This window comes from Sitophilus oryzae, unplaced genomic scaffold (genome assembly GCF_002938485.1).
Source record: "Sitophilus oryzae breed Bouriz unplaced genomic scaffold, Soryzae_2.0 scaffold_306_pilon_pilon, whole genome shotgun sequence".
Lineage (NCBI taxonomy): Eukaryota > Metazoa > Arthropoda > Insecta > Coleoptera > Curculionidae > Sitophilus > Sitophilus oryzae.
This window is the reverse complement of record NW_022146870.1, coordinates 1,507,509-1,533,749: the sequence shown is the minus strand read 5'-3', so window position 1 is coordinate 1,533,749 and position 26,241 is coordinate 1,507,509. Positions and strand designations below refer to the sequence as shown.

At 30.6% G+C, this 26,241-nt stretch overlaps 1 protein-coding gene across 1 annotated transcript in view; it reads left to right on the top strand.

Moving 5' to 3' along the window:
- LOC115884651 (lutropin-choriogonadotropic hormone receptor-like) overlaps positions 1 to 26,241 on the top strand; it is a 124,857-nt gene that overhangs the window by 61,407 nt on the left and 37,209 nt on the right. The window contains exons 8-9 of the mRNA XM_030903307.1: positions 13,465 to 13,610; positions 19,441 to 19,594. Coding sequence (XP_030759167.1) covers positions 13,465 to 13,610; positions 19,441 to 19,594 — 300 coding nt within the window. The remainder of the gene's footprint in view (positions 1 to 13,464; positions 13,611 to 19,440; positions 19,595 to 26,241) is intronic.

The window sequence follows — 26,241 nt, the reverse complement described above, 5'->3', positions numbered from 1 at the left end:
TAATTAATTTTAATGGCATATATTTTCTATCTATATTATATTGAATTAGCGTGCACCAGCGACTTCGTTCGCGTCAAATTAATCATTTGTAATGGTGATGATAAAGCAAAGCAAGAATTTCCATTAACATACAAACTGGATAAAATTTTCTCACATTTATGTCAGCATGAGAAAAAACAATATGGCGATATTATTATATAACTTGGTAATATTTGAGGGGTAGTTTCATCTCGTTGGAATTTGACTTTCAAAAAATCCGTTTGCCAAAAATATGCTTTTTACGTCGAGCAGTTTAAGCAGAATCGTGGTTAAGAAATTACCCAACTTTTTGGAACACCCTGTATGATTTTTTAAAAAAATTCAAAATACGTAAAAAACCAAATAAATTATGCTTTTCCAAGCGTTTTCCCGAAAGAATAACCGTTTTTTAAATAACAAATATTGTAATATTTGAGGGGCGTTTTCACCCTCTTGGAATTTGAGATTCAAGAAACCCCTCCTTATCGAACCTCTACACCCCACAGTCAATCCGTTTGCCAAAAATCAGCTTTAAACGTCAAGCAGTTTAAGCAGAATCGTGATTACTCAATGGTCATATTTTATGAAACACCCTGTATAAATTTATAAAAAATCTTAAAATATGTAAAACAACCAAATAAAATATACGTGTTTAAGAGTTTTTCCGAAAAACTCACCGGTTTTTAAATATAAAGTATTTTAATAGTTGAGGGGTAGTTTCACCCCCTTAGAATTCGAGTTTCGAAAAGTCCCTTCTTATCGAACCTCTACACCCTAAAGTCAATCTGTTTTTCAAAAATCAGCTTTTTACGGCAAGCGCTTTAAGCAGGATCGTGATTAATCAATGACCAGATTTTTCGAAACATCCTGTATACATTTTTAAAAAATCTTAAAATATGTAAAAAAACAAAATAAAATATACGTGTTTAAGCGTTTTTTCGAAAACGACCGTTTTTTAAATAAAAAATATTGTAATATTTGAGGGGTGATTTCACCCTCTTGGAACTGGAATTTCGAAATATCCCTTCTTATCGAATCTTTACACCCTAGAATCAACCTGTGAAAAACCGATAATACTCGACCATATGCGGCTGGCGGTTATCTTGATGTAGTCCAAATTCAAAGTTTAGCTTGGCCACCATATTGCACAGACTTAAATCCCATTGAGCGTTTGTGGGATGAGCTAAAACGTCGCATTCGACGAAGAAATCCTGTTCCAAATACACTAGATGAGCTTCGATATGCTATACAACACGAGTGGAATGCAATTCCTCAAGAATATATTCAAACTTTAATTAGTAGCATGCCGAGAAGGATGCAAGCAGTAATTAGAGCTCGAGGTGGGAATGCTCGTTATTAACTATTCCCTATTTTTCCATTCAAAATTTTTTACTTACTTACTTCTGAACCATTTAAATTGAAACTAAGTATCCTTCATTTTCGTAAATTTGACATTATTTTTTTTACGATTTACTCTCAATAATAATTTAATATTCCTTATTTAAAATGTGCAAAATACATTGTTCTTTCTTGTTCGTTGCTTATTATTCATTAAAATTATATACATGAAAAAAATTTTGAAAAAATATTCGATAATTTTGCCCATGAGTATATTATACATGGTGTAAAAAAATAGTGTACCAACCTTTTTTGATTATAACTCCAGTCTCGGGGCTTTGATAAAAACTAGTATCCGAAACTGTTTTACAGAGGTTAGTTCTCGCTCATTTTCTAGCTAGCTTAAAAAATTAAATTATAATAAAAATATTGTTAATTTAAATTGATTTATTTTGATTTAATTGTAACTAAGTTATGATTCATACTGTATTGCCACTAAAGGATTGTTTCTAAGAACAATATTCATAGTTTTGTAAAACTTTGCTCATCAGATTGGTCTCAAACCATGTTACATTCTCACCACGTCTTTTATAAACTCTATCCAAACTCGTTCAAAAACAAAACAAACCTAATTTTGGCGTTCAGTTACATCCTCCCATGTAGCCGAGTGTTAAAAGTTAGCTAATGCTAACGCAGTCCATTTAAAGTTATATCCGGATTCATTCTAGGAACGTTATTGTGTACTCTGGATACTCTGGATGCTATTTTAGGCCTTAGAATAGTACAAATAAGTTTTGTTATATAATATAATTAGTGTAATATAATTCACTACAGAGTAGATTTAATTTTGTAAGATGCTTGTTAGATTTTGTAAAAACTTTTTAAAATATTGTTTTCACATAATGTGCCACTTTTCTATAAAACTGAAGATGCTTTGTAACACACAGATTTGTGCTAGCCCCCCTAGTTCCTGAAATACAGGGCGAATATAAAATTGATGCATTTTTGGACTTCCCTCGTATCTCGGATATCTTATAACTTATAACTTATCGAAAAGGTGAAATCCTAGTCTCACAGAATTTGTCACATAGCATTCAGTCCAATTGGCTGGGAAAAGTGACGATCAATGGCATTTTCCATATAAATCTATACCAATATATAAAATCCTTAAGTGACTGACATACTGATTAATCACGATCCTGCTCAAACCACTCAACGTAAGAAGCTCAATTTTGGCATACAGGTTGATTCTAGGGTGTAGAGGTTCGATAAGAAGGGATTTTTCGAAATTCCACTTCCAAGAGGGTGAAACCACCCCTCAAATATTATAATATTTTTTATTAAAAAAACGGTCAAGTTTCCGAAAAAACGCTTAAACACGTATGTTTTATTTTGTTTTTTTACATATTTTAAGATTTTTTAAAAATGTATACAGGGTGTTTCGAAAAATCTGGTCATTGATTAATCACGATCCTGCTTAAAGCGCTTGACGTAAAAAGCTGATTTTTATAAAACAGATTGACTTTAGGGTGTAGAGGTTCGATAAGAAGGGATTTTTCGAAACTCGAATTCTAAGGGTGAAACTATCCCTCAAATATTAAAATATTTTTTATTTAAAAATTTTTCGGAAAAAACTCTTAAACACGTATATTTTATTTTGTTGTTTTACATATTTTAAGATTTTTTATAAATTTATACAGGGTGTTTCATAAAATATGACCATTGAGTAATCACGATTCTGCTTAAACTGCTTGACCGTTCGATAAGGAGGGGTTTCTCGAATCTCAAATTCCAAGAGGGTGAAAACGCTCCTCAAATATTACAATATTTGTTATTTAAAAAACGGTTAGTCTTTCGGGAAAACGCTTCGACAAGCATAATTTATTTGGTTTTTTTTACATATTTTGAAATTTTTTAAAAAATCATACAGGGTGTTCCAAAAAGTTGGGTAATTTCTTAACCACGGTTCTGCTTAAACTGCTTGACGTAAAAAGCTTATTTTTGGCAAACGGATTTTTCGAAAGTCAAATTCCAACGAGATGAAACCTCTCAAATATTACCAAGTTATATAATAATATCGGCATATTGTTTTTTCTCATGCTGACATAAATGTGAGAAAATTTTATCCAGTTTGTATGTTAATGGAAATTCTTGCTTTGCTTTATCATCACCATTACAAATGATTAATTCGACGCGAACGAAGTCGCTGGTACACGGTAATTTACATATAAAATGACAGCTCTTCATTTCATAGCCATCACTGAAGCCGGTTTTTTTTTCGATTATACGGTATTTTTTACGCGTAAAAGAATATTTTTTTTCAATTTATTACTTTTTCTATATTTCAAACTACCCATTTTCAAACATATCCTTCAAATCCTCCAATTTCGTAGCTGTTGGTAAAAAGTTTCACTTCAAGTATGCACACACAGTGCACACACAATTTTTTTCAGTTTTTTCTGTCACTCTTGTTTCACTCTTGATTTATACAGGTGATGACAGCAAAAACAGAAAAGAAAACAGCAAAAGAAACAGTAAAACAGACATCAAAGAGAGTAAGAACAGAAAAAAACTGTTTTATATTTTTTTTACTGGTCTTTTTTTTCTTTTGATGTTTTTCCTGTCACTGTTACACCAAAATTTTGGCAGAATTTAAGCGGTTTATTACAATACATTATTTACTATCCAATACATAAAAATACTGTTAATACACGGAGTATGTTTTAATAATCAATATTATTTTAATATTTGTGGTCTTGTATATTAAAATATTCACTATCGCTGGCGTACGCTGACTGTGCCGCTGCACAACACAAACTCATTAGGGTTGTGATTATCTACAACTTTTATCTAAAAACGTTTTGTCTAAAATAGATTATAATGGAATTAGAGGCAATTTTTAAAATAGGCAATTTTTTTTTAAATAATATCTAGTAAGCGATGAAGTTTTTCAAAAATCTGAAAAGCTAATTATAAATATTTATGACCCCACAAAACTGCAATTTTTTCCCCATTTAACCGACTCTATATCTGCAGTACTTTCCGAGATACCCATAGAGAACATCGTAGGAAACTCACCCTGTATAATACTATCTGTATGTTTGGCTATATCATTTGAAGTTGTTCCTGGCTTAGGCACCCTGTATTCGAGTCGAATTATAATATTTCAGTCAGCTGGTGACATATAAATATAATATAAATCAAAAAAGCATCTGTTAGTTATTGCGATTATTCCAGATGCCTGGCACAAAAAAAACTCGGCCAAAAAATCGTAAACGGTTTCAATGAATAATTCAAAAATCCCGCCCGTGTTGCAATACGTGTCCGCTCTGAAAAGCGAGATTTATACAAAAATCCGCTTTTAAAACGAATAAATACATTTTATAGGAGATTAAACATGCAGTTCAATATATTTAAAAGAATACTTTGTGCGGTGTTTATTCATGTAATTTTTATTTCGGCTGTTTGCGATGTATTGACGCGTAAAAAACCGATAAATCTTACTAAAATAAATCAAAAAGGATGATTAATTTTATTGAATTGAGTGCACTCGAACAAAGGGCTTGTTTAATTAAAGCAGAATTTAAGGAAACTTTAAAAAAATAATTATTTTTCTAAAGTCAAGGGAGATAATGATCTTATAAACATAAACATAAAAAAGATTTGCTAATTTAGTGTATATTTTTTATCTAGAAGAGAACTAGCTTCGTCATTATCCTCTGGAAAAAGAACAATACAAGATAAAAGAACGTTTTAGAGAATAACTATGCAAAATGCCTTTTTTAAAAAGAATATTAATTTTTCTCTAGTTCTGTTTATTCTTTCTTTTTTGACGTCGTATTTTAGCTGCCTTGTTAAAATGCATAAAAAAACTTAAAATGTATTATTTAACATTGTATTGTTAATTTTCATAAATTTTATTATTCTTGTGGGAAATACAAGAAAACAGAGAAATAAAAAAACCTGTAGCTTTTCGTAAATTAATTCGGGGCACTTATGATTTTATTGGGAACAAAATAACATAATGCCGGGACTAGTCTTAATCGATAGCTTTTATAGTCCGATTGAACATACTAAAAGTCCCCATATCTCCCACTAGGGGAACACTGTCAAAATGACGCCGCCATCTTGGATTTTTGACATTTTTTTCTTAATCTGATCTTTACTCAAAAACTACTTATTTGTAGAAAAATTATGAAGAGGGAAAATTTTAATACCGATAAAAATACTATAAATAGAGATACCTCTAACCTTCCTAAGTACTACCCTTGTCAAGATACATGTCTTGAAGTACCACTGACATTATCGATTTACTACAAATTTTAAAAAATTTAAACTAAAATAACTTGAATAGTCAATAAATCAATAAATCAATAAATCAATAAATCAATAAATCAATAAATCAATAAATCAATAAATCAATAAATCAATAAATCAATAAATCAATAAATCAATAAATCAATAAATCAATAAATCAATAAATCAATAAATCAATAAATCAATAAATCAATAAATCAATAAATCAATAAATCAATAAATCAATAAATCAATAAATCAATAAATCAATAAATCAATAAATCAATAAATCAATAAATCAATAAATCAATAAATCAATAAATCAATAAATCAATAAATCAATAAATCAATAAATCAATAAATCAATAAATCAATAAATCAATAAATCAATAAATCAATAAATCAATAAATCAATAAATCAATAAATCAATAAATCAATAAATCAATAAATCAATAAATCAATAAATCAATAAATCAATAAATCAATAAATCAATAAATCAATAAATCAATAAATCAATAAATCAATAAATCAATAAATCAATAAATCAATAAATCAATAAATCAATAAATCAATAAATCAATAAATCAATAAATCAATAAATCAATAAATCAATAAATCAATAAATCAATAAATCAATAAATCAATAAATCAATAAATCAATAAATCAATAAATCAATAAACATAGGTCGTAGATTAAATTTACCAGACAGAAAAACCCGAAAAGCTCCAGTGGTTCTCAAAATTTAAGCAAAATTTCTTTTTTTGGAAATTTTTAAATTAAATAACTCGGTTATTTTGGAGTTACTTGAAAAATGGTGAAGAGAAAATATGTTTCTTTTATCGAGATCTACCAGCCCTGAAAATGTTTGCACTTATTCAAGACTCGCCCTGTATAATACCCAGAAAATCGACAATTACTAACTTTCAAATAAAATACGAGTAGCTCTAAAACTCTTAAAAACATAGTTTAAATATTGCATTTGTAAGGCTCACTAGCTCTATCTATAAAGCAGTGCTACCTAGGAACCTCGAAGGTTCCTCTAATTATAGAAATTTTATCGGTCTTTCATTTATCTTCCAACATATTTTCTTTAAAAATTAAAAGTTTTTGAATAAATGGCAAATTTGGGAAAAAATGCCAAAAATCCAAGATGGTGGTGCCATTTTGACAATGTTCCCCTTATGGGAGGCATGGGGACTTTTAGTATGTTCAACAGGACCCTTAAAACTATCAATTAAGACTAATCGCAGCTTTATGTTATTTTTTTTCTAAGTGCCCCGCATTAAATGGCAAGAAGTTAAAAATGTACGAAAACCTAGAACTATAAAATTTGGCAAGTAATACCGTCTTATCCTACAAGTATAGGGAAAATTTGAAAACTATACATTTGTAATTAAATCATAAAAAATTAAAGTGTTTGGGCTATAAAGCAATGGCAACTACTTGAATGAAACTTTATTTGTTCCCTTCGCAACAAAAGCAATAAATTTACAAAGACAGATAGAGATGGAAAAACTAGTAAACAGAACGTATAATAATTTATAGTGATGAAAAACAAGAGAAGAAATATGGTGTCTCTGAAAGCAATATGATTGTTTGCTTAGTATATAATTTACAGGATCGTTCTTTCAATATAAGTTCTATTTTATTTGATTTCTAAACAAGAAATAGAGTCGTTATATTTCATTGTGTTTTGGATATTTTTTATGCATTTTACACACGTTTTATTTTTTATCTCGAAAACTATTACAGATAGGTATAGGTTAGTATAATGGAAAAATTATGATATATGATGTTATATGATATTTGATGTTCAAAAAAGGTAATAATATACCGTATGTTCCATTTAAAATAACAAAGATGCTAGTACTTCTAGTATGAAGCGGCAACACTACCACTGTAATGTTGAAAATAATTTAGACAGATGGAGCGGGTTCCTTTACGCAAAAATCCATTTTTTTAAAAAAATTCTATGACCGGTTCTGCATAAACGTCTAACGTACTTATGTTATCCGAGATCCCAATAGTCACCCTCGAATTGATGACACCCTGTATATAAATCCTATTAGAAAAAGGAACCAGAATGATAACAAGAAAAGGGGGACACTTCGGTGTAATCCATATATAACGAGCTATTTCACTTTCCTAAGATGGAATTTGCTACTTTAGAATACAGTTTCCGAGAAATGATGTAGATAAAAAGAGATTTAATGTTCCTCAAACTGAATGAAATTCAACAAAGATCTTTTGCAGAGAAACTCAAGTGCTTTTGAGAATCTATGTCATTTTAAATAGGGATCTATCTAAAAATTTGATGCATACATAATCTTTTATTGATCTTATATCGATATTTTTGCAATAAAAGTTATATTTTTAAATGTTTGCAAAAATTACAAAATACTCAAGTAGCAAATTTTATTTTATAAAGGCTGTATAAACAGCTATATGATCATTTTTATAGGATACCTCAATTCGTATAACGTGCTATAAGACCGTAATATGATAGCTTTACAACCAAAAAAGGCCCATTTTTATGCAACCGTTTAGTAGTATAGAAGTTCTATAAAAAGGGTATACAACTCTTATGCAACTATTTTACACAGCGTTATATAACTATTATAAAACTAGTTTTATTGTGTATTACGTGGTCACATCTAAGAAACAGAACAATAAAAACAATTGATCATTTAGCGAGGTAAAAGAGTATTTTATTTTTTACCGAAGAATATTAGGAGCAAATTATATTTTAAGCGTGTCGTAAAATGAATCTAGAGGATGTGGATTGTTAAAAAGGAGACTTTACTCGACGGTGAAAATGGCGGGTAGAGCCAGAAGGTACAACAAATATGTAATATAACAAATCATTAATAGGGTTTGAAAAGTAGGGACAATTTTTGTTGCCCCGAAAATTTTACTGGTAGATTATAGGTATGTATTTGGAAAAAATTAAAGCGCTTTAATTTCGATTAAGGTTTACGTATAAATTTAAACAATAAAATAAAATCAAATTTTCAAAAATTCTTCTTTTTAATTTAATTAAACAGTTTATTAGTGTATGTGGGAATCATATCACAAAATAGTTCTCAAAAATAACATTTTACAATTTATTTTGATGTTTTTAATTTTGCTTCATATAATGGCGGCCATAAAACATTCACATTCACACAAAAATTCTTCCTTAAATATGGCGAATTATAATGCAACCATTTTATTATAAATGAATGCCTTAAATAAGTCTTTGTTGTAAAATAAAACGGTATAGGATAAATATCTATCATTACGCAGAATTTCCAGGCACTATAGAACTATTTTTGACATATTGAGATTTGTGACAAATAGATGTTGCCAAATCTCATTTGATTAGTATTTAAACTAACAAACATGATCAGATTTTCATGGATTCATGCACGCAATGCATTTCATGCATGCGCGACGAGTGAGCGGCAACCTAAGGACTTGGAAAAACAACAATAAAACAATACAAACATTACTACAGTAAAAATTTTACATCAACATGGCAACAATGCTTTGAAGAAGCCAGACAACCCGAGAGATTTTGGCTTTTGGGAACCCAGGGAATTCTCGGGATTATTTGCCGTAATTTCAAAGAGTTTTTTCTTACATGCTCTTTATAACTACCACTGCGTTTGTTAACTTTTTTCCAACATTGTCCAGAATTCATAATAGCTGTGATTGATTATACTCGTACGTAGATATTACTTTTGCAACAACAACAATAACAAAATAAATAATACGTTTATTATCATTTCAAAATAAATAACTAGGTATACCGTTTAATTTAAAATGAGGTTATATTATACATTACCAGTTTTATAGTGCAGATATTACAGCGAATTTATTTTGTTAATCACAATTTTATCATATAAGGCTATATAACTAGTGTTGTATACAGCAAAGTAGTTTAACACAATAAAACATTCTATCATACAACGTAATACAACTTTAATAAGACAAGTTTAAGTAACTGATGTGACTACAATGATCTTGTGACTACTAGTTATATGAATATTATAGAACTCTTACATGGTGGGTATAAGAGTCTAATAAAATAATATGTTTGTTATCATATAGCATTGTTTTATTAAGTGTTATATCATACTAAAAGAAATTATCGTTTAATGCGTTACAGGATACGTTGTAAAAACCACTAAAAAATAGTTTAATATGACAACTTTTATTAAAAAAAGAGAATGGTCGAAACCAAACGCTTAATAAACTCAAGCAGTCCTTAAGACAACGCTATGCGACTGTTATAAAATAATTCAATCCTTTTAGAATTTCTTTTTGCTACTTGGGTAAAACACTAATTTACCACAATACGCGTTACGTTAACCATGTTAGCATCATCAGCCAGATTATTAACACTAAACTAATATCTACAGATTGAGCGTTTATACAGGGTGGCGCCTCTCATACGACAATATTTGACATATTTCACATTTTGTGAAAATGAATAGTAACTTTTAGATTTCAATTACAGTTACCTAAATTTGAGTTGACCTTGTATAGCCTGATATTTAATTACAGTAACCATTGTATGTTAAACTAAATTAAAATTTGACCCGAGAAGTTATACAGGGTGAGGCAAAATTAATATGGAACATTAGTCACTTTTAAAAGCAAGTTACTGCTTTATTTTAAATGGAACACTTAATATATTATTCCGGTGTTCAATGGGGAATTCTTATATCTCCAAAATATTATTAAGGTTACCTACCTACTCAAAGATTTTTCTAAATCTTCTAATTTTTATGATTTTATTTTTATGTAGAGTAAAATACTCAACGGTAATAACAAGATTCACAAAGATACAACTAATGCTACTAACTAAAATTTCATTTCGATATCTGAGCTTAACTTCAGTTTACCTCTACCCAGTTACTTTTTAATAAGTTTTCATCATCAATAATCTTCCTTAAAGTTATTAATGAACGTTAGTGACGACAAAAAATTAAAATTGCCTTGACGAAAGCGTTAAAAATAATATAAAAATTAACGTTCAGCCGTCAATTTTAATTCCAGGGTAATAAATCTCGGATGATCTATCGATTTAGGCCCTGACTCTCTGTCGGTATAAAATTTTAACTTTCACAGATATTTAACTCGAGAATATTAAATTTTATGAATGGATTATGTGTCATTCATTGATAAAACGTCTAAAAGTCTTTTTAATATACTTTGTTTTCTTCCTCAATAATTCTTTTTATATTAATTAAAATAATTATTTATTAATGAAACTGATTAATTTGACAGTTGATCCCATTTGTTTATTTGTTTGACAGTTGATGCCGTTTCAATTTAAGTATTTTCTACCGGGTGCATCTCAAAAATGGCTCACCCTTATAACTTTTTTATTTTTTCAGATAAAAACACGAGATTTGGTATGTCAGTATATGACATAAATTAGAATTGATTGATGTATTCATATGTTTTCGGTCACTTCCTGTTTCACCGGAAACGATAACAATGATGATGGCACCCTCGGTATTTTTTTACTTTATTCAATAGAAAATGACATTCTTTTAATGTAGAGTGTCATGGCTGTGTTAAAAAACACTAATTTCTAATCAAGAAACCTTGGAAAAATAGATTTGATCGTCTAATGTCTTTCGTGTCGGTCCAATCATATTTCAATTTTTTCAAATGGAACGAAGGGGGCTCATTAGCATATTTGGAAAAAGCATTTTTTTACAAATAATTTGGTACCAATAATTTGGATATTTCGAGTCAAACTGTCATTATGAACCGCATATTACAATTTCAAATAAACCATATGCGAAAATGTCAAAAGTTGACACATAATATATCATTCGATTTAGAGTGTCATTTTCAATCGAATAAAGTAAAAAAATACCGAGGGTGCCATTTAAAAATCAAAAGTTGTAGTTATTTCCGGTGAAACAGGAAGTGACCGAAATCAATTGAATACGTCAACCAATCCTAATTTATGTCATATACCAACATACCAAATCTTGATTTTTTATCTGAAAAAATAAAAAAGTTATGAGGGTGAGCCACTTTTGTGATACACCCGGTATAGACTTCAATATATTTCAAAATTATGTTGAGCAAAACCTTTTTCAAATGGGAGGTAACAAATGTATAAAACTATCTCAAACTCAAGTATTATTTTGTGTATTTGAATATTATCCTGTTTTCTCACTATTTTCAGTTGAATTTCTATTCTAGTTTATATAAGGTGATCAAAAAGAATACAGTCGCAGTCGCTTTTGCTGGTCGGTCCGATCCGATGCAGTGCGCGCGGAGCTTTATCCTGGTTGCACGTATGGAAGTTCTGTTTCTTCTAGTTTTAGAAAATGTTCATATTTCTTTTTTCTTTGAAGGTGTAGTGTAAAATTAGATTAATTTATTAAGTTTAATTATAGTGTTTAGTGTAGCATGTTAGTGTAGTCTACCAAAAATAGTTTAGTAGTGTTTTTATAGTTTATTTTGTCGTTAAGTAGTAGGTGAAGGATAATTTTGTTATTTTTTCTTTTTTGTTTGATAAATTAGTAAGTTTGATAATTTGTTCAGTGTGTAGTGTTTTTAAGAGATTATATTCGTTTATTTTGTAGTTGAGTAGTAGGTGAAGGGGTATTTGGGTATTTCTTCTTTTTGTTTTTCTTGTAATAATTGTAGTAGTTCTATTAAGTATTGTAATAGATACACTATATCTTCCTTCAACTTCGTTGAAAAGTGCGTTATCATATAATCTTGGTTTTCTGGTAGCAGAATATACGAAAAAAAAATCTGATCAAATTTATTTGAAATTAAATTAATCTAGCTTTATTAATCAAATTAAACTAGTCAAATAATAACAACAGTTTCAAAATACTATACAGGGTGAGTTTCCTACGATGTTCTCTATGGGCATCTCGGAAACTACTGGAGATAGAGAGTCGGTTAATGGGGAAAAAATTGCAGTTTTGTGGGGTCATAAATATGCGCCTTTCGGTTTTTTGAAAAAGTTTATCGCTTACTAGATATTTCGAAAAAAAACAAATTTTGGCTATTTTAAAACTTGTCCCTAATTCCATTATAAACTATTTTAGACAAAAAGTTGTAGATAATCACATACCTAATGAGTTTGTGTTTTCTGATTTTTTCTAGAGCCTATAATTTTTGACCATAGTTGGCATGACTTCATAAAAATCGCCATTTTTAAGCTTTTCGTCGATATTACAGTTAGATATAGAGTTATAGTTATAGCCAATTCTTTTCTTTCTTGGCTAATTTCACTTAGTTAGCATGGTATTCTTACTCAGTTATGATTTATAACATAAAAACATAGAATATATTACCAACTTAACCCCATACACTTAAGTTATTTTAGAAAATGTTCTCCCGTACCGCCTCTTCGAGGGGGCCCATGCAATTGGTCCACCTCTTCCGATCCCTGAGTTTGCGTAATTGTGATATAAATAATTTTTAACTTTTAACATATCGAAATAATAATTTCTTTGTTAATACAGTTTATAATTTTTAAAATTAACAGGCAAAAATAATCTACAATCTACAATAAAATAAAAGTTTCGTTTCTAAATTTCTTAATCAGCTGATCCCTATTAAAGATGCAGAAACCCGGGCTATATTATTACATTACTCTGAGGAAAATAACGTTCACGATTTGTCCTCCAGTTGGCAGCACATTTTGTCTAGTCGGTTGACCAACTTTAAGAATATATAAACAAGGGTTACATGTACCAATACTGTCCGCAACGCCACCGCTCTGGTTTGCGCGCCCCTTAAACTAAATTAATAAAATTATATTTTTTCTCTTATTTATAGTATATCAAGGAAGCATGGTTGACGTATCCGTACCACTGCTGCGCGTTCAAGTATCCGAAAACTCACGACCCTGGCGAGTACGAAAAACACGTATCCGAATTGAAGAAGCTACAGGAGGCCTGCAGGAAGAACAAGTCAATCGTCACGTAAGAATATTAATTATTATAGACAATGTAATAACAGAAATAACTACTACGTATTTTTGATATTCCGAAGCTTAAAGCTTCGTTCAGAACCTCGCAATTACTGGTGTCAATTGGCGTAGAAGTTTGTTCCGTTAATTTCAATGTAAGGATTCATAACGTCAAAATTATTAGTAGAAATTTTGAATTAGTAGAAAAACTTAACAAACTTTTCACTTATCCACTAATTATCCTTCAAAATTTGCGAAGGATATAATTTTGGCCTTTGATTATTTTCTCTGTCAAAAGAAATTGTGGTGAAAAGTTAGATATTAGGCTTTCTCTATGGATACAAGTGATTACCGCAAGCTGTTGCTGGGATATTCTATTAATTTTAATTGTGTTTTTTAGACATTGTCAATGATTGTAAACTAACACTTATTTTTTATACAAGACGATAAAATGGTATTTTATCTTAGTAAGGTAGTTCTTGAAGAGCTTCGCAGTACAATTAATACCATCAAAAATAAATCCTCTTCTGGGACCGACGGGCTAACTTTAAAAATATTTTCGAGTCTGCCAGAAAGCACTCTGAATCACCTAACAGCTTTAATAAACATGTCGTTCCAAAATGTCTTAAGACGGCAATAATCATTCCTCTGCACAAAGGAGGAGACAAAGATGAAGCTTCTAACTATCGCCCAATTGCACTCCTTCCAACGCTATCTAAGATCATAGAAAGGTTGGTTAAAAGAAGGCTGGTATCTTTTCTGTTTAAGTACAAAATACTTACTGAATATCAATTTGGATTTCTAAGCAACAAGTCCATAAATGACGCTATGTTTTCGCTCCTTAATAAAGTTTACTCCAGCCTAAACAACCATCATTCTACAGCAACAATTTTCTGTGATTTTTCTAAGGCGTTCGATTGTGTAAATCATAAGATCCTAATTAATAAACTGCAGCACTATGGGTTCAGGGGATCATCTCTCGAATGGTTTAAGTCGTATCTGAGCAACAGAATCAACTTGTGAGGGTGGATACCACGTTGTCTTCTAGCAAGCCAATAGAATGTGGAGTACCACAAGGCTCAGTACTAGGCCCTATTTTGTTTCTTCTTTTTATTAACGACATTGCTAACATAAACATCAGTGGCAAAATATGTCTTTTTGCGGACGACACTAGCTTCACTTGGAGCAACAAGGACATCGCGGCACTTCATAGGATTATATCAAATGACTTAATCACCATTAAATCTTGGTGCGATTCGAACCTCCTGAGTCTCAACATTTCTAAAACTAAGGCTTTGTCGTATAAAAACTCGTTGCAGCCTTTTGTACTTGACAACACCACCATTGACGTCGTAAAATCCGTAAAATTCTTAGGGCTTGTTGTGGACAATTCTCTGAAATGGGACATACATATCGAAGCTTTGTCGAAAAAATTGAGCTCTGCCTGTTTTGCATTAAGGTCTGTTTCTAAGGAGCTTAACTTGTCAGTGGCTAGAACTGTTTATTATGCACTTTTTGAGTCGCACCTCAGGTATGCCCTTCCATTCTGGGGTACGTGTTGTGCGGCTCAATTTGACCGCATTTTCAAGCTCCAGAAGAGAGCTGTTCGATATTCACTGGGACTAAACAGCAGAACTCATTGCCGGGGCTTTTTTAGAGAATTAAAAATATTGACTCTTCCTTCCTTATTTATATTTGAATCCGTTTGCCTAATACGTAAACATGTATCAGCTTCTCAAGAAAGGCCATCTCACACTTATCCACTCAGGAACGCGGAGCAAGATCTTTATCTACCTACCCCACGCTCAGAGTTAGTTAAAAGTTCAATATTATACAACTCGAAAAAAATGCACAATCACCTGCCTTTTGAAATCAAATCCATAACATCATTTTTTTCATTTTGCAAAGCATTGAACTCTTATTTACTAGACAAGGCTTTCTACGCCGTAAATGAATTATATTTCAATTGAAAATCGCTAAAATTGCTATATTTACTATCGAAATTAATTTATTTAGAGGTCATTGATATTTTGCTATAAACTGGCTAAATATTTTTGAATATTATTTTAATTTTTTTGTTCTTTGACATTGTAAACATTTATAAATGTTTATTTTAACAATAAGACTGACAATATTATTTATATAATGTTTTGTATTATCTTTTGTTTGTTTGTTTGTGTACCTTACGACAAATAAATAAAGCTGTCACTTTAGTTGTCACTTTTGAGTCAATATTTTTTAATTCTCTTTCGTGTCGATTGCTGATTGAATTCGAGCCAGAAATGGCTCAAAACGAAATAAGTAAATTACCAACAGATATTCAGGCTGTTGGTAATTGCTATGAAAAAAAAGAGTATAAAGTGTAATTGAAATCACTAATTTATTCTACTAATTGCGAGGTTCTGAACGAAGGTTTTTTTTTACTAATTAAAAATTACTACCACAAATTTTGACGTCTTGAATGCTTAAGTGAAATTAGAGAAACGAACTTTTACGCTAATTGAAACCACTAAAATTAAAAAAAAATAGAGCGATAGTCAACTACGTCACTATGACGTAAAAGCGCGTGTAAAAGCACATAATTTACACGATTTCCCCAAACCTTTTTCCGATTCGATACATACACGCGTCGGACGAATCGCTTCATGTTTTCGCGGTGCTTATTGAAACGTGACCCAAACAGCGGCATTAATCAAAAAAGCCATCGAAACTGACAAACGAGCCCGTACTTCCGTAATGGGAGACGTACGTGCGACCACGCACCCTTTACCTCAATTTTCGAGGCCCGCCAACAGGAATAAATTACACTAGCCTAAACGTGAGATTTCCATCTTCGAGCGTATTTCGTATAAATCGCCTGTGACATCTGACCAAATCAGATTTTTTCCCACCCTTTTAAGCTCATCCATATACATTGTAATTTTATATTTTTTTTTAAAAACAACTAGTTAGTTGGAATTAAAATTATTTTGCCTTATACCGTGCTGGCAACTCTTACTTTTGGGTGGGTATTTACATATGCGGACGTAAATCGCATAGGGATCTTAAGTCGGAGTGAGAGAAATGCGGCGGTGCGCTGTTGCGGCGTTGCCACATTTCTCCGGTACGCCTTTCCCTATCGAGTAAAGTCAAATCACGATCGCAAACCGCTTATTTTTAAGGCTTTTTTTCGGAAAGATAACTAGAAAAAATCGTTAAATATTTTTCTGTGTATCTGAAATGGAGTTATAAGGATATCGTTAAGGTGTCAATTTTTTTATAACGAGAAAACGTCAGTAATCGCGATAGTTTAAAAAATCAACTTTTTAACTAGGGTTTCATCGAGACGAGAAATCTCGTCTCGTCTGGATCATCGAGACGAGATATTAACAAACTCTGGTCTCGATATTTTTCCCGAAGTCAATTTCTCGATCTCGATTCGAGAGTCTTGAAAATAAATAACTGATTTATTATTATTAAAAAAATATCATGTTATAAAGTCTGCACCAAAGGATAGGGTAAATTTTTTCTGTTAAAAAATTACGTTATAAAATACAGAGCTATTATAGGTGTGGTATGAACTAAAAGCCATGCATGTGTAACAAAAAAAAACGCAGACTTTGGCCCAAAACCCCAAAAATAAAAATATATTTTTTTAAAAAGCGAAAATCAAAACGATTCCTTTATTTTTTAATTTAGTCTTTTATCCATATGGGTTTAAAATTTACCTAGCTACCTACGAAAGTTTAAAATTTTTACTTCGTTGTGCAACCAACTGATTTTTATTTACTCGAAACAGTCTTTTATTGAAAAACTGTTTTTTCTTCGACATTACTTAAATTCGTTTAACTCAATAAAAGTTAATAGTGAAATTTATAAAAAAATGGTGCCATAAGAACAAGAATATATTATATTTACGGCATTTCTTTATTCTGAAAAGACCGACTGATCGAACAGTTTTGGAGCAGTTATCTTTTGATTATTTGTAATAATTGTAAATAAAAAATGTAAATTAGCATTGTACGAGAAAATATTTCCCAACATAATTTCCATTTTTCTAGCCTTTTATGAGCTGTTGAGTTATTGCAGCATCTAAAGCTTTTCGAGATCGAGAAATCTCGAAAAAGTTTCTCGATCTCGAAAAATCTTGAAAAAGTTTTTTTCTCGATCTCGTCTCGAAAAAAAAACCTCAGTCTTGTCTCGATCTCGTCTCGAAATCGAGATGAGACGAGAAATCTCGAATTTCGAGAATCTCGTGAAACTCTATTTTTAACACATAACACACGATAACTCAAGAACCATTTTAGATATTGAAACTTTTTTTTTATTTTGAAGTTCAGATCTTTTACAAGATGTTTAAATAAAAAAAAATCGATAGGCTTGTTTTTTTTTCATTTAAAATTTTAAAAAAACCCGTGCATAGCAATTTTCAGCAATCATGTAACTTTTTAGTTTTTATAAAGATTTTTACTGTCTGTGATGAAAATATACTAGAAATCTTAAGAAAGTTATATCTCCGTACATTATAAAAATTATACAGATCATACTGTGGATAGTATCGGATGGCTGTAATGTTCTACAAGCAGAGGTTTACGCCATAAAGGAAGCGGCTAGTTGTATACGAGAGAAAATTGCTGATAGACCAATAGGGGATATAGTGATATACTCTGACAGCTTGCCCGCATTAAGAAGCATCACCATGCAATCAGTGAGATCGAAAACTGTGATGGAATGCCGAGAAGCACTGTCCTGGCTGCGTCGGGGTGGGGCTACTCTGTGCTGGGTGCCAGGCCACAGCAATGTGGTGGGCAATCAGGAAGCAGACAGACTCGCCAAAGACGGGGCCAGGGGAGAGGCCGTGGCAGATGACCCACCACTTTTGACGATCAACACACTGAAGGAGGCTATAGGAACTGCCATCAAGGCCAAGCAGCAAGAGACGTGGCAACACCGTGAGGACTGTGCTACAGCTCGAAGACTATGGCCAGTGGTAGATAGCAAAAAGACAAAACAGCTACTAGAGCATAAAAAGGACCTAGTACGCATAATTGTAGGTGTCGTCACTGGAAACTGTTCCACGGGGGTAAACCTCGTAAGATGGAAAGTTTCCGACGACGACTACTGCAGAGAATGCGGAGAGGAAGAAGAAACCATAGAGCACCTGCTGTGCCACTGTCCGGCACTGGAATACCGACGCATTAAAACTTTAGGGCAAGGTTTTTTGGAGGGACTAGAGGAAGCAGCAGAAGCCAACATCAGCGACATCGGGAACTTTGCAAAGAGCTGGAAGTGCTTTAACGCAAAGAAAGAATGAGAGGAAGGTTTGGTAAAACAATACAGGGGTATCGCAATGGGCCCAAGGCCTCCGAGTGAGGGATCAAATATGATCCCAAACCCCAGCAACCTAACCTAACCTAACTGTGGATAGTTCTGACTACAACGAAACGCATTAGCAAACAAGGGAGATGTCAATGTTAGTCGGGAACTATTGTGAACTAAAGACCCAGTTCAATGAACTATTCCTCTGGAGGAACTAGAACTAAGAAACTAGTTCCTCCCAAGGAATTCCCACCTCCAAGACTAACCTTTGCCAGCCCTTAGTATACTGATATACTGTCTTATACAGGGTGCCCAGTTCAAACGAAACAAGGCAATTTAAAGGCATTTCTGGTATGAAAAGAACAAAACGGTGTAACACTTTTTGAAGCCCCTAATTCAAACCTCACGCGAACCGGAATTAAAGTTTTTTCGAAAATAAAGTTGACGTGTTTTGCCGTTTTGTACTTTTCACACTAGAAAGGCCTTTAAATTGTCTTGTTTTGTTTGAAGTGGGACACCATGTATATTATTTTGTTAATTTTCAGCTGGAAATCTGGAGAACTGTCCAATTCTCCGTCGAATTATACTGTCGACGAGGAGGAGACATGGGGTGAGGACAATGGGGTTTTCCATAACGTTACAAGGAAAGTTTTCGTGAAACCTCTATGTAATAACGTGAAAATAATGGATTTTCAAGAGGTGAGTCGTCCCTTTTATTACGATTTACGGCAACTAATTCATAAATATCTTTTAGAGTAAGAATTTGCTTGAGAAAATAATAGTTTTAAAAGAATGAAAACTAAGATTGAAGAATGAATAAGAATAGTTGACAAAATTAAATTATTAGCTACTAGCTACCATGTTTATTAAAAATTAACCGATATAAAAGTAATTGAAGTGTTGTTTGTCGATTAGATGAAATATTAAAATCCTTTTTAGGTTCTCTTTAAGAAAAATTATCTTTTTTAATACATCCGGTATTTTTACATTAACCGCATGAATTATTCATGCGCATAACTCAATTTCTTCTGAGGCACTCTTATTTTTTTCTTATTTAGATATACGTTTGCCTATTGGGAATTGCAGATTTTCCTCTCGCTAAACAAAAACAAACAAACAATTTATCTTTTATACTGAAAAACAACGTATTGTGTTTCTCCTATAGATAGATATTGTTTATACATATTTAATTAATATGAGATACGGTTTTATTAGATTGTATTTTATTTTTAATGGTATTTATTTAAAATGTATGGCATTGTACACCCACTACGTGACATTTTAATAGTTGTTATTCTGCATCGAAAAAAAAACTTGCATTGAACAAGTTAAGTTCTTGTTTGTTAATGTTTGTAAAAAAGGCACTTCTCTATTATACAGAGTATCCCAGAAATAAGTGCAAGTATTTTAAGAGGTGGTAGATCTGGCTAAAAGAACCATATATTTTCTCTTTGCCGTTTTTAAAATAAATTAATAATAACCGAGTTATTTAATTTTGGAAATTTAAAAAATAATGGCAACATTTTGAGAGCCGCCGACAGCAATCAATAATCAGCCGCAAATACCAAGCAATTACCAGAATCTCAGCTTGTTCGACGTTCAGTGTTGACACACCAACTAGAAAGATTTAAAAGCGACTTGGAAAATTCAAATTAAAAGTAAAAAACTCTAAAAAGATTAGAAAATGCACACCGATAGAAAGCAGATCGATGTAAGTTAAGTAATAGTATTTTTACAGGCTTATCTTACATTTGTTTATTATTTGGAGGTTTACTGTCTTGAGTAAAATATTAAATGAATTGGATAACCTAAAATTCAAAATCAGCTTATCTGTTTAAATGTAAGTAAAACGCTGAGTATTTATATATCTAATAGAGGGCGCTGATTCAAAAAATTTAAAAAAAAGGTGAAAAAAATATTTGACTATTTAGAGTTTCATTATTTCAGTTTAGTAAACTGTAAAAAAGGTTTTTAAATTAGTAGACGTTGCACTCTACCTAATAGTAATCTACAATGATTAAAAAACAACATAATTTGAAACGATATAGTTTAATCTAAAAGGATTAAAAAATAATATAATATATACAGTAGGGGGCACCAAAAAAAATAAACATTCTTTTCTTTTTAGTTACTGTGAAAATATCGTTCAAGATGATGAAAAAAAAATTCTAGTAGAGTTTGAACTTTTAATATTAATAATTTTAGGTGTTTGAGACATTGTTTCGTGATAAAATAAGATCGTTTATGTTTATGAGCCAATAGTTCGTGATAAAATATAAAAAATTGTGGAAGTTATCATATACGATTGGAAGTTGAACTTTAACCTTCAATAACTTTCAAACGAGTCGATTAAATAAAAATTTATATCAAACCTTTTTTGAAGACCGTTCAATTTTCTACAAGAAGATCTATTGATTTTTACCAAATGCTGATTTGTTAGAACACAATAAAATACCAAAGAAAAAAAATGTTTCCCCGTGTTATTTAAATTGGAAATTAAAAGAAAATCACGATGAGGCTACAACCTCTTAATATTAATATTAAAAGCTCAAACTTTACCAGATTTTTTTTTTCACCGTCTTGAACGATATTTTCACGGTAACTAACAAAAAAAAAAGTATTATTTTTTTATATTATTATCTCTCTTTGCCGTATATTATCCACTATATTATCCACACAGAATGTGGATAATATAGGAGGTGGCAACATTAAATTCTTTTGAAGCACTATAAACAAATTTCCAGAAACTGAATAAGCGACACTCAAAAGTTTTTCAATATTTTCCGGAAAATGATAAAGAAAAATATAAAATTTTCAACATTTTTTTTTCAAAAACATTAATGGGCGTGTTTTGGGGATCGAACTATACTACCAAACTCTTAATATACTTATACTTATTTCTGGGACACCCTGTATAACAGATTTACACGATGTGAAACTATATTTCAATATACAAGTAATTCCGAAAATGTAGCAAGAGAAGGATTCTCTCTTAAAAACATACTAGATTTATTGATTTATTGATTTATTGATTTATTGATTTATTGATTTATTGATTTATTGATTTATTGATTTATTGATTTATTGATTTATTGATTTATTGATTTATTGATTTATTGATTTATTGATTTATTGATTTATTGATTTATTGATTTATTGATTTATTGATTTATTGATTTATTGATTTATTGATTTATTGATTTATTGATTTATTGATTTATTGATTTATTGATTTATTGATTTATTGATTTATTGATTTATTGATTTATTGATTTATTGATTTATTGATTTATTGATTTATTGATTTATTGATTTATTGATTTATTGATTTATTGATTTATTGATTTATTGATTTATTGATTTATTGATTTATTGATTTATTGATTTATTGATTTATTGATTTATTGATTTATTGATTTATTGATTTATTGATTTATTGATTTATTGATTTATTGATTTATTGATTTATTGATTTATTGATTTATTGATTTATTGATTTATTGATTTATTGATTTATTGATTTATTGATTTATTGATTTATTGATTTATTGATTTATTGATTTATTGATTTATTGATTTATTGATTTATTGATTTATTGATTTATTGATTTATTGATTTATTGATTTATTGATTTATTGATTTATTGATTTATTGATTTATTGATTTATTGATTTATTGATTCATTGATTTATTGATTTATTGATTTATTGATTTATTGATTTATTGATTTATTGATTTATTGATTTATTGATTTATTGATTTATTGATTTATTGATTTATTGATTTATTGATTTATTGATTTATTGATTTATTGATTTATTGCTTTATTGCTTTATTGCTTTATTGCTTTATTGCTTTATTGCTTTATTGCTTTATTGCTTTATTGCTTTATCGATTTATCGATAAATCGATTTATCGATTTATCGATTTATCGATTTATCGATTTATCGATTTATCGATTTATCGATTTATCGATTTATCGATTTATCGATTTATCGATTTATCGATTTATCGATTTATCGATTTATCGATTTATCGATTTATCGATTTTCTAGACATATATACCTTTCATTTAAAGAAATGATCATCAAGATTGGTAAAGCAGTTTCGGCGGGCTGGATGTAACAAAAAAAGCCTTTGAGCTTTTATATATGTATGGATGGATGGATTATAGCAAATCACACCCTAATATGTTTAGACTACTTAGATTGTAGATTGTATTTTGTATGGAAGGGGGAAAATTAATCATCGCGGTCTTACAGATCTATTGTGTCCCCTTTTTTTGCTTCTTAGCTTCAATCTACTGAGATGTTCATTGAGAAGACAGTGTTCTATTAAAAACCCCATAACTATCCGAAGATTGTTCTTACAAGATTACTTAGATACTTAGATTGTTTCTTATAAGGTAAAATCTTTGATTTTTCTCGGTCGTAACTCCTGACAAATTTCTTCGAGTGTCTTAGACCTTTAGAATATTCCCATCCTAACTCTAGGTTTACTTCTTTTTCTATTCGATATATGAAATAAATATATTACTATTTGGATATGCTAGGCGGCAGCGATATGAAATAGATTAAATTTCATGTAGACACTCCTTCTCAACGTAGCGAACGAACTTTGCCACAAACGTCTCGTCTCTAGGTTTCTGATGGGAAATTTTCAATTAGAAAACTAAAACCTAGAACTAAACAATTCTGCCCCTACTTTGCTGTCTTTTGGGGGAACCCTCATCCCCAGCGGTGACGTTAATCTTGCATAGTTTTGACAGGATGATTCATTAATAACTCACTCGATCTGATCTAATCGAACCGAAATTATTCAAAAAAGAAAATGAGAGCAGGCGAATGACATTGACAGGTTTTAATATCGAGAAACTCAAATACGATTGCATGACATATCTATAGGAAAACCGTAGCGTACATACTATAGAAAAATAAATACATTCAGATGCAAAAACAACGCAACGAAGTGTTATATTTTTGTTATTTTTAACCCTATTTTCATTATTTTTTTAGCAAACTGTAAATAATTATATCAACTATAATTCGTAAACTAAGTTTTTCAAACGCTGGTGTACGATATGGAGAAAAAAATTGGAGAAACAGGTAAAAAAAAATTCGGAATGCCTTCAGCGTGGGTGAAACATGTAATTAAAATTCAATAATATATTTTTTCCATCATTCTGGAAAAGTTAAATTTATACCTTCCCACTTTTCATAAACCAGTATACATTACACTTTTTTTTAATGAATTTTGATGTAAAATAAATACTTCCTAAAAATCTTTTACTAAGAAATTTTTTACTAAATAGGTTCCTTAAATCTTTATGAAAATATTTTATATTGGTATTTATATACAGGATGACTCGAAACTATTCAAAAAATTGCAAAATTTTGTTGCGAATTTCTTGTTCAGTTATTCCAATTCTCTTTTATTTTTAGCTCTAGTATATCGATTGGGTCTCTGGAGTAGTTCGGGCTGAGCTAATTTATATTCTTGCCAAACCCCAACACTTTGCCATTTATTTTATCAAAACATGAGATTATTAATGGTGTAAATGGCAAGAAAAGGGAAAAAACTAAGGTAGACACCAACAAAAACCTTTTAACGATATCATAAAGTTTGTTACTGTTCCGAAACACACAATCCAAAAGCTGCTTTAAGTGTATTAACCCGAAGGGTCAATCCTACGTAGCTATATAACAAGAATATAAAGGTGTATTAAACTGTTTTTACTTTAGAAATAAAGCCCTATGTATTGTCTAGAAAATACATGTAACATACAGGGTGAGTTTTTTACGATGTCCTCTATGGGTATCTCGGAAACGACAGGAGATAGAAAGTCGTTTAAATGGGAAAAAAATTGCAGTTTTGTGCGGTCATAAATATGCGCCTTTCAGATTTTTGAAAAAGTTCATGGCTTAGTAGATATTTCGAAAAAAAACAAATTTCGGCTTTTTTAAAAATTGTCCCTATTTCCATTATATTCTATGTCATTTTTGGCCATGACTTCACAAATAAGCGCTATTTTTCAGCGATATAAGCTATAATATGTTTTTTCGACAAATTACTGAGTTATAGCCAATTCTTATCATTTTTAAATTATTTCACTTAGCTAGCCATAGAAACTGTGATGGAAACAAGTTCAGTCGTCGTTGCTCTCAGAAATGTGAGACTGTCACATCCAAACTTAGTAAAATAAAATAAACAAAAATTGTAAATAGGAATTTTTTAAATAAAAAAAGCGTGTAGGTTTATTGGTTCAACTTTTCTTGGCCATACTTTTTCGAAGATACGTTGACCGGTAAACGTTACGTTTTTTAGAGAACGATTTTCCAGACATGTTAGAAAAGTTAAATTTAGATATTCGCGCATCAATAGAGTGGTATCAACACATGACTTTCATTATGACACCCCCCCCCCCATAATGAAAGAAATGTTAAGAATTATTTATATCATAATTATGCAAACTCAGGGATAGGAAGAGGTGGACCAATTGCATGGGCCTCCTCGATCACATGACCTATCAATTTTAGATTTTTTTATGCGGTATGGTTAACAACAAGGTTTACAAAAGAACTTATGAATTAAAAGAGGCACTCAAAGAGGCTGTACGGAAGACCGGTCATTCTGTGAGAATAGCTAGTAATTCAGTTTTAAAAAGATGCATTTATGTACTCAAAACAAGTTAAAGTGTATGCAGTGATATTATTTTTTTTAAGTTTTACTTTGTGTAATGTAAATTGTAAAGAATCGTTTAATAATATATTCTGTCTTTTTATAAGTTATAATTCATAACATAGTAATTTTTCGAAAAAAGCATTTTATAGCTCATATCGCTGAAAAGCTTAAAAAATGGCGCTTTTTATGAAGTAGGGCATTCAATCCCGGGATCCCGTTTCCCGGGATCCCGGGATCCCGGACATTTTTTCAATCCCGAAATCCCGGGATTGTCTTTTCTTTAATCCCGGGATTTTCGGGATTCATCATTACATTTTTTCCTTAATTTAAATCGTACACAAGTCTTTCATGATAGTACAATATGCGCTTATAAACAACCCTGAATGTTTGATCAAGTTTGAAGATGATGAAGATCTAGTTTGAGTGATAATACTCTTGATCGGCTTGTTTTTTTTAAGAAATTTTTTCAAAAACCAAAAAAACCAAGTTTAGATCCTCATCTTTGTTACTGCATAAGTTGTTATTTTAGTATCTCTTAGTAATCCTGTGTTATGTTGTATTCGATTGGTTATGTAAATTAAATAAAAAATGTATATTTTAGTTCCTTTTATGTTTTTTTTTTTGTTAAATAAACTTATATGTTATGTTTTGTAATGGGGATGAC